The 10,830-nt window shown below is 38.5% G+C and overlaps 1 protein-coding gene across 1 annotated transcript; it reads left to right on the top strand.

The window, feature by feature from the left end:
* The first annotated feature begins 1,138 nt into the window (after positions 1–1,138).
* LOC139654555 (cytosolic sulfotransferase 3-like) lies at positions 1,139–4,726 on the top strand. Its single transcript, XM_071531662.1, has 5 exons — positions 1,139–1,197; positions 2,993–3,135; positions 3,228–3,325; positions 4,266–4,440; positions 4,614–4,726. Exons 1-5 carry the CDS (start codon positions 1,139–1,141, stop codon positions 4,724–4,726), a joined length of 588 nt encoding a protein of 195 aa, XP_071387763.1.
* The last annotated feature ends 6,104 nt before the right edge of the window (positions 4,727–10,830 follow it).

Genomic DNA, 10,830 nt, shown 5'->3' with positions numbered 1-10,830 from the left:
AATTTTTCATGACTTTGTCAATCAATTTGTTCCTAATGACTTCATATCATTGTTTTCTGTTTCTGTTTTAGTTAGTGCTTTTTAAAAAATACCAATGTATTGGGCTCCTGGGGGACCCCAGTCAAAAGCACCCAATATTGTACCAGACCTGAAAACTAAAACACCTAAAGAACTAAATGAGTTTAGACCTGCTGCCCTTACTTCATTGGTCATGAAAAAATTCGAGAAAATTATTAAAAACTTGATTGTTTCTTCTATTGATGGCAAACTAGATCCGCTTCAATTTCCCTATCAGGCTGGTAAAGGCGTTGAGGATGCTCAGGAGGAGGATACTTTTTATTCTTAATAATGTGTACAAGCATCTGGAAAAACCCCAGGCCTATGTCAGGCTTTTATTTGCTTACTTTTCTTCTGCTTTTAACAAAATGCAGCCACACATTTTAGTTGAGAGATTAGTTTCTGGAGTTTCTTACCAAGAGAGAGCAAAATATCTTGGTGAATGGCAATATGTCCAGTTCCCAAATACTGGATTGCCACAGGGGTGTGTCCTGCTGTCACCCTTGCATTTTATTATGTACACAGACAGCTGCAGAAGCAGTAAAGAGGGCAGTTATTTAGTCAAATGTTCAGATGACACCACCCTATTGTCCCTTCAGGCCCCAGAATTAGATCATGGAGATGCTCTCCCTGCCTTTGTAAAATGGTGTGATTTCTTGGAGCTGAATGTATCAAAAACTAAGGAGTTAGTAATTGATTTTTGACAAAGCAAGGATGATGCTAAGGCGTGCACTTTACATGTTGAGGATGTTGAAATTATACATTGTTACAAGTATCTGGGAACTGTGTTTGACTCTAAATTGAAGTGGGAATCCATTGTCAAGCGTGGTCAACAGAGAACACACCTTATGAGGAAACTAAACTCCTTTTCAGTGGACAGAAACATTTTATGCGTTTTTAAAAAATCTTTTATTGAGAGCCATTTCACTTTCTCCTTCACTTGTTGGTTCAACAGCCTGTCCTTGAAAGACAGAAACAGTCTGAACAACATTGTTAAGACTTGTTCAATGATTATTGGCATCCAACAAAGAGACTTGGGCTCTTTCTGGGAGAGGATGTACTGAGCAAGGCAAAAAACATAATGTATCAGCCCAGTCATGTCCTGGCAAACAAATTCATTCTAATGCCTTCAGGACACAGGTACACAGTGCCCCCTAGGAGAACTAATCGGTACTCCAAATCATTCATCCCCTCTACTATTAAGTTGCTGAATGCACTTTTTTAAATTGTATGTTTATTATAACTTTTATTGACTAATTTATCGTACTTCTGTTTGATATTTGTCTTGTGTGTTTGACATGTGTTTTTTTGTGGTTATGGTCATGTAGGCTGCAACAAATTGCCCTTTCAGGGATGAATAAAGTTGAATCTGAATCTGAAAAGATGACTTGCCACTTGCTCCCTCCTCTGTCAAGGAAGTTTGAAAAGACAAATATGTATACAGAAGAGACGACATAAAACTAATGTAAACTGAATAACAGCTGGATTTAATGTTTTTTTCCCCATGGCATAAGACGTGTTCATCAGTAGCCAAAGTCAGGTCAGTCTGTTGATCAGTCAAACAGTGCTCTCTCACCTCGTACTGTGTGACGCTCGTTTGCCCAGTTACCATTTCGCCAAGTTTTGCAACTGCAGTGGCTTATGTATGCGTGACAAAAACATATTTTTCTTGCTGGCTAATTTTTTGCTTACAACTACATTGAGTTAACAAAGCAGTTTCACATCAACATTTATTACGTTTTCCCAATGCAAACAAAACGGCGCTCTCTTAACTCACATTTAGTGCTCTTCTCCTCAGTGTTACAGCTTCATAATGTGTGTGTTTGTAACTTACTAGACTGAGCTAGCGAAGTAGTTTTGTGTAACAGGTGTGGGATTCGTTACATTTTGGGCAAATGCTAACAAAATATTTTGACAAACAGGCTAGTATGTTATGTGGTACTGAAACGTTAACCTACCGGAGCGTAGCAATATTGTAGAGTGGATTTCTTCTTGACAAAACATTGGTGAATGATGTGTGTTATCCTGATTATTCCAACACTGTAGTAATTTCAACTACAGCAACAGTTTATGTTGCACATCTAGCTAGGTGCTGTGGGACTGGACAGCATCTGTATTGTCTGTATTTGTTCACCTACAAACGAGTGAGTCAGTCCTCTTCCTGTTTAGGTTGAGGCCCCTCCTTTGTCAATCCTGAAAAATTTGCAGGAAATCATACCAGGGGACGCATAGAATAAACACATAGAAAGCAACATAGAATAAACCAGTTTTCATGGTTACGGTCTTGTTTTTCTACAGCTGCTTTTCTTCATTATTTGTTATCAAAATTAATTTGAGAATGATACATTTAGGTATATTTGTACATGTAGGGGTTTTAACATTAAGCAACCTACCCTAAGCCTAAGATTAGGGTAGATTTTTGGTCACAGTTAAATAACATAACTACTACTTTAAATTGCAACTTTAATATGAAATGAAAACTTGGTAACACTTTATAATAACCATCATTAATAAATGGTAAATTGATAGTTAATTAAACTTTAGTTAATAGTTATTTTACTGTTAACAATGAAATGATCATTAATAATGTTTACTAATTATTAGTAATGCTATAATTTATGTTATTTTATCATTAGTTTGTGTAATATAAAATCATTTGTTTATAAATTATATATTGTATCATAGCTGATAAGAGACGGTAAAAAGCTATGATACAATATATAATTTATAAACAAATGATTTTATATTACACAAACGAAAGATAAAATAACATCAATTATAGCATTACTAATAATTAGTAAACATTATTAATGATCATTTCATTGTTTGTTAACAGTAAAATAACTATTAACTAAAGTTTAATTAACTATCAATTTACCATTTATTAATGAAGTGTTACCGAAAACTTTATGTGATGTGGACACTGAGGTAAAAGTTCTCCCTTCATGCAGATTGTCTATGTGGCCCGTAATGCAAAGGACAGTGTGGTTTCCTATTTCCACTTCGCCCACATGAGCATGCTTCAGCCAGAGCCAGGAGACTGGAGCAGCTTTCTGCAGAGATTCATGGAGGGAAAGAGTGAGTTCAAACTAGTGGAGGTGTTTTACTGTAAAAGAGGCTTGATGTTTCATTTCCTCTCTAGATGATCTTGCATATTTGTATGATTTCAGTGGTGTTTGGACCCTGGTATGACCATGTGACTGGCTGGTGGGAGAAGAAACAGACTCATTCCAAAATCCATTACATGTTCTATGAAGATCTGATTGAGGTGAGTTAGTTGTTATTGTTGTGGTGTGTAGGTGTGTGTGTGATTTTTAACACAACACACATTTGTGTTACTTTTCAACACAAGCTACAACTAGCAACAATGTGTCAGTATATGTGTCGTTTTTAACAAAGACAAAACTTAACTGCCCTTAATGGTACGTTCAGATTACAGGCTACAAAGCAACAGGAAGTCATTCATGCGTAAAATGCGTAAAATGTAAGATGAAGTTCAGCTGGCTTCAACTTTTTTCCATGCTCTGAAGATGTGGTGAAGTACCAACCAATCAGAGTAGAGGGAAGGTGGGGTAGGCCAGTTATATTTACTTTATTATTCTGTACTTGATTAATTCTTTAAATTAACAAGAACAATTATTTGCCAAGAAAAAATAAAAACGAGACAAAAACAAAGCTATGACAGTATGACATTATTAGTTGCTGCACCCAACGTGATGACATGAACTGTCAGCGACCAACCGGGCAACATTTGTCTTCTCTGTTGGCGACAATGTAGCTTGGTACGCCAGTCCGTTTTGTAGCTTTTGTAGCCAATAATGTGAACATATAGTAAACTTGACTGTTAGCTAACTTATCAAAAAAACGTCATGTCTAATTTAGTTCATTATCACATAATCCTGTCGTGGTGGAGGAACATAATCTTCACATTATTCCTGTATAAAACACCTAATCTGTGTTTCACAGTTCATGTTTACTTCATGAAATTTTGTGAGACTGTTGTTTCCTCTGAGGAGTTAGTACTGTAGGTCAAAAGAAGTCACAGACGTGTTAGATATGACACATGCTTTCTAAGAGTGTGTGTCAGAAAGATGGACAGAGTATTTTCAATTTATGTGTTACAAGGCCGACACTGGGATTACCTATTGTAGACCTCTGCAGTAGTCTATAGAAGACAGATTGTGTGTGACCACTGTGTGTGTCTACAGGACACTGGGAGAGAGATAGACCGTCTCTGCTCCTTTCTTGGTTTGTCTCCTTCAGCCGAGGAGAAGGAAACAGTCATAAGGGGAGTGCAGTTTGACAGTATGAAAAAGAACAAAATGACCAACTATTCCACCATCCCAACTATGGATATCAAGGTGTCTCCCTTCATGAGAAAAGGTACAGTGAAAAAAGGTTCTGTAAAGGTAAAGCATCTACAATGTGAGAAAGCATATTTTTTCCCCGCTGAGGTCATGATGTGCTCAGATTTTCATTGCTCATACCAATATCTGCTCAAATCATCCCTCGCAGATTTCACTAAAATACCTGATTGATTGTCTCTGCTTCTCCAGGAAAGGTTGCTGACTGGAAGAACCATTTCACTGTGGCCCAGAGTGAACAGTTTGATGAAGACTACAAGAAAAAGATGAAGAACCCCACACTGTATTTCCGCACTGAAGTGTAGAGAGGTCTGGCCAGGCTGTGCATGCATAATGAAGCATCAGTTAATCTGCATGATCTATGACTAATTGGTTCAAAATGATGATTTTACTGATGATACTTGATGTTAGATTGGATTGACAGGCATACTCTCCAAACAGTGTGGTTCATTTCTTTCACATCATCCACACTGAAGTGACTATAGTTCAGTCTGCCAACTCACGTAAACAGATGATAAAGAATGAATGCAAATATATATACAGAGTTTAGTACGCCGTCTAGGCTCTGATCCTGTCACTCCCTGCGAGCAGACACCTAGCTAGCCAAGAGCAGGGAGTGACGATAGGGAACTTACCCCCCGGGGGAGACCTAGAATCAGAGCCTAGAGGTGGATGCTGGGGTGGATGTGGGGATGATGAAACGATGTATGTTTAGCAGCAGCAATAAAAAATATAAAATTGAACTCAAGAATCTCAGTCATCACTTCCACTCACATTTTCTTAATATTATTATATTAACACTCTAATTGCTTCAAAGCTAAGTATTCAAAAATGCTTGCATGACCCAACGTATATCTCTCTTCAAATAAGGAAATTAAAATTAAAAAAAATCTTTAGTAATGCTCTAAGATTTGATTCTACCTTACATTACATTAGCCCATGCTTCTTACCTGATAACAGTGGTTAAAATGTTTGAGATTACAGATTTGATACAGGAAAAAGATACATTTTCTAATTTTATATTATTTTTACTTCAGAACCTCTTCTTTATGGACACAAAAAAATAGCTTCCTACCATGTGTCATACAGTTAGTTTTTGACCTTTGAAAACATGTCAAATTCGACAATTTCATTCTGGAGTCATATTCACAGGCCATCATTTAGAGAATAAACCACCCAGGTCCTTGCAAATGCATAGACACCAAGATGTTTTTTATTGTAAACCAGGAAGTAAAAGGATATTGAGGTATCTTTGATATTTTTGGAATGATTAGTATTTACACTTTCAAAAAAATCACTCACTCGTGTATTTTTTCTGTTTTTTGACTAGTGCCATAGGCACACATCACAAAATCAAGTGCTGAAACTGCCAGAATCTTGTAGTCTACCTACAAGTCTAACTGTAAAAGAAAAATAGTGGAGGTGCTCAGTGTCGCTTTTAGACCCCTAAACTTGCTCCAAATCATAGGCGAAAATTATCGCTCCTGCTGCAAAATTGGGGGAAACTCAGTAAATAATGATCAGTGAGCTTTAAAATTTGGGCTTTCTTAATCATTTATGTATAGCTTCCACCAGGAGAAAAATTATCAAAATCAAAAGTTTGCCAGCGAACTTCCTGAAATTTGGTTGATTTGACACGGAATGACCCAACAGCAACTTAGATTGCAAAGTAGTGAAAAAAAAGCAAAAAAAAATGCCCTGGCCCACTCCGCATCAACTTAGAAACCCCTCTAATAATAATATTCCGTGTCAGAAGAAGTCTAGGCTACAACTAAATAGCATCTTTGTTGCTTTAGTTTGAAAGCTGATCATTTGTCCAATTTCATTATAGGCTGAGATGGTGTTAGTCTCAAGTAAGTGCATTACAGTCTTTTAGTAGAGCCCCAATTTGTCACAATTAAATCCCACAAATTTAAGGTGTTAAGCAGTTGGACTGGATGTCTCAATGTAATAAAATGATGATGCGTTATGGAGCACAGGCGCATTGGAGACGCCGGTGCCAGGTGCAGCCGTCCTCTTCAGCCTCCTCTTCACTGCGGTCACACTGTCTGATTCCCCGAGTCATAAAACGAGAATAAAGAACTTGTCTATGCGTTTTTATTCAACTCAAATGAATGTGAAATGTTGAATGCGTGGTTACGTTCACTCTTTCCAAAAACAGAAGGCACATTTACGGTACCTGGGCCAGTCGCAGCTCTCTCATCTTCCTCTCTGAATGTTATGTCAGTGTCACGCTGTTTTTCTGGCACAACGCCACTAAAATGTCACAATGCCTCTCCTGTTATCGAGGTGAAATGTTCAAGTGAGAGCTCCGGTGTCTCCTTGCCCCACCACTGGCGCTGACACACTGTCGCTGCGCAGCAATGCGCTTCTTGGTGTCAACCTTTATATCGGACAATTTCTTTATGTTCAGTTTTATAAAGGGTTCACCCAAAAATGAAAATTCTGTCCTCATCTACTCACCCTTATGCCAAATGAAACACAGGTGAAATTTGTTAGTCCATATAACACACAGGGAGGTTGCCAGCACAACTTCGTAGCAGCCTTCTCCAAAACAACTGAAGTCAATGGGGACCTGTTCTTTAGAGTTCCAAAACAAAAACAGTCAAACAATCACACTGTGAATAGGGTCCATGCATGAAGTATAATTCATTTGCAGTTGTTCAGGTTGTATAATGAAAAATCCGATTTTTCGGGGTATTTCCTAATTTCATTGTCCTAAGATGTGCAATGCAATTCAGTGTGCCAAGCATCAGCTTCTTCCATTATCCAACTTGTACAATGAAAATTGAACAAGGAAGTCGAGAGCCGGAAACAGAGACAGCTTGCAAGTAAAAGTTGCAGGTGTGCGTACGCATGGTTTTATAAATCTGATTACTTTGGTACGTACGTACTTTTCCTCTTTTGTGTGCACGTAACCTTTTAGTCTGGAATCCACACACAGTTTTATAAATGAGACCCCAGGGCATTGGCTCCCCAGATAGGAGCAGGGAGACTACCAGGAGATGAGCAGGTCAGGAGAGAGTGTGAGCCAAACTGGGGAGAAAACTTTTATATCCTCCAATCCTACTGATAAGGCGGAAGTCATCAGGAAAGCACCTAGAACCAATAGGGAAATGCCAGAGAGAGAAGAGACAAACAGCCAGTGCAATGACCTGAAGCAGTCACATGCCTAGACTCACTTCAGGACGTCACACGGTATATTAATGCGTGTATTAAACAAGTTGATTGTTAACTGTGGATGAGCCTAAAGCAGAGTTTTTGGACAGACCAGGTGAGTGGATACAAGTTTGAGTACAATACAAGCAGTTATTTGAATTATTCACAGGAGTGCAGGAAGGACTTAAAGTGTATGTTTTAGATTACAAATCTGATACAGTGAAAAATGATTTAATAAATTACCAAAACAATGACATAATCTGGGTTCACGCTCCTCCTCCTACAGGTCATTACAGCCAGATATTAACAGCACCTCGCTGCTGTGTTATGTATCTACTTCTGGGAGAATAATAGGATTCCTTGTTTTCAGCTTCTATGCAGAATGACAATCTGGAGATTGAGTGAGTTTAGATGAACTAAAAAAAAAAGGCAAAAAAGTAGAGAGGCCTCTCAGTCATGAGTTGCCAACATAAAATATAGCATGTTTGTATTTGTTATTTTGTTTAAATTACCTTTTTCAAATTTTGCCACTCAAGAGAGGAGTGTAAGCAGCCATGTAAATGTTAGCACTGTGGGTGGGGCATTTTCAGCTGAATACTGAATAATTACCCTGTTTTAGATAGCTGAACATTTTCCTCCTATTAAACTCCATTGTAGCAGCATTGGAAATGTCTTGACGACACTTCTACGTTTGGCCAGTCATCCACAGGAATTAGAAAAATATGCCAAACAACAAAATGGAACCAATGCAAGATTTTTTAACAGCATTAGTATTTTGGGATGGGTGTTTAGCTGTGACCAGCAGCTAGTCACTTGGCCATGCAGTCCCTAAAATAAAATAAAAAAACGCTGCTGCACATATGCCATGCTCCATAGCTTAGCTTGTTATCTGTCTTGTCAGCTCTGTGCCTATCAGTGATTAGATAACCTAAAGTAAACTTTTTATTGTGTCATTGGTGTTTATTGGAGTTCAGTTTCCTGATTGAAGCCACAGAATGAATCAATAAATGAGGTGAGGTGAAGTGAGGTGACACTGACTTCTCAAAGCACCGAGCTGATCAGCTTATCACAAATTACGTGCTTGTTTTCCTATAACTTCTACCAATACACTATCAAATTCATTTCCGGTACTTGAGGAAGTTGTAGTAGAAATTATACCATTCTATATCATTCTAGTATTAAGCACAATCTCATTTCTCAGTTGAATGCTGTCTCTGCCTTCAGTAATTGTCCATTCTCCACCAGTTTGAGGTAAACAAAGGTTCTGCCCAGAGGCGGCCTTGAGTGTCCGGTAGGAACTGGATTTTGTTATGCAGGGTGAATTAAGGGTGATTGGGACAGTTTTTGAATTTCTGCCTTGTGTAAGCTTTCTTGCCATAAATTTAAAAAATTTGCCCAAAATATGAAACATTTGTGTAATACTGAAGATGTTACCTATCCATTTGAGGAGGAAAGACGGTTATGTCATATTCCAAGGAGGCGTACCCTTTTGTGTAAACTGACCCAAAACCTTTTTTTTTTGGTAACATTTGGGTGATTGGGACAGGACCTTTGGGTTATTGGGACAGCACATCTTATTAGAGATGCACCGATCGATCGGCCGGTGACCGGAATCGGCCGGTTTTCAGCTGATCGGCCATGACCGGTGACCGGCCGATCAGTCTCATATATCCGATTCTGTGCCGGTCAAATTTAAGACAACGGTAAAAACTCTGCTGTAATTAAGCAATATTACACCAGAGGTTGTGCGTTACCGTGATGCTTACGGACAGAGGCGCAAGCGCCTCGGTCCTGACCGCATCACTGTCGTGCCAATAATGACGGTAACGCACACCCTCGAGTGTAATATTGCGATTATACAACAGTTACCAACAAAATAAAAGATACAAACAAAATGTATTCATATTGTGGGGCAATTCGCTCTCAAAATAAAAAACTTTTTGCTAGTGTTATCTCCGTTTCCCTGGAAATACATGGGGTCTGACTAATAACTGGAAAACAATCAGTCACGTCAGTAGACTCCTATGTAATGGAACCTAGGCTGCGGTCGAATAGTCTTTTTGCTTAGGAAGGTTCCTAACTGAGTGAAATGACCCGGAAGTATCTAAGTGGCAGCCATGATTAGAGCTGTTCGAATTCTCTAAATGCTAAGGAAAGGTGCTTCAATGCTTCCTTACTTAGCTCCTTTAGCATTGGATACACTGGACCATCCTTTACGAAAGGAAAGGAGATAGTGCCGCCCCAAAATTCCTTGCGACGCACCATTCGGCCGTTCACGAAAACAAACGATCATGACCGACAAGGGATGCAGATCATCAGGCAAGTTACCGTTGCTTATTAAGCATTTTCCATCTTATGCCATAACTTGCTAATATGTTCTGAACTTTCAACAATATGTTAAACCCATAGGCGAACTATAAACGCTACGTTGCTGTTGTAAAATGATCAAAGTGAAGTTAACGCTGTAGCATAACCTCTGCTCAGTTTGCATTCGTTATTTCTTCATTCTGAGTGTTGTTGTATTTGCAGCCTTTAAGAATATCATTCATTAATTTTTGCACAGATGCTGAAACCCTTGCCTTACTGTAATAAAGGCCTGTATCAGCCATAACAAATTCAAAGCACAATAAAGTCAACATTTCAAGGTGTTTACTGAGTTGTGGTGGTGGTTCTTAAGCTATTATATGCATAGGCTTATAATCAGATCATAATCAGCATATCGACCATAACACAGAAGTCTGTCTTTCAAGAAAAAGGGATATGAGACGTTTTTAGCCAGATGATGTTTTTAATTCAACATGTTTGAAACTTAAGAATGATGATATGTAGGCTACAGTAGTAGATTTGTAGGCCTAACATGTTATGCCTATCTTGCATAAATTTAACAATTATTTTCATACAATTACAATTTCACATTTGGGAGACGCTTTTATCCAAAGCGACTTACACATGAGATTTGCATACAACACAAGCAAGTTTCTAGATAGGAGAGAACAACGAGAGAGTAAGTGCTATAGAGCTAAGTTCTGGTCCAACAGGACAAAGGTGCTACGAGACAGTGCATCAAGCTAAGTTCTGGTCCAACAGGACATAGGTGCTACGAGGGAGTGCTACAAGGCAGTGCTATGAGGTAATGCATAGAGTGCAAACATTTTTTTTTATTTTTTTTTTATGAAAGGAGGTATTCGCTAAAGAGCTGGGTCTTTAGCCTTTTCTTAAGGATAGAGAGGGATTCTGCGGATCGAATGGA

The sequence above is a fragment of the Centroberyx affinis genome, unplaced genomic scaffold (genome assembly GCF_046629955.1).
Source record: "Centroberyx affinis isolate AG114_WGS23_722 - 3 ecotype Tasmania unplaced genomic scaffold, CSIRO-AGI_Caff_v1 ptg002107l_1, whole genome shotgun sequence".
NCBI classification, from domain to species: Eukaryota; Metazoa; Chordata; class Actinopteri; order Beryciformes; family Berycidae; genus Centroberyx; species Centroberyx affinis.
The sequence above is the reverse complement of the archived record's forward strand: the minus strand, read 5'-3'. Positions and strand labels throughout refer to the sequence as shown.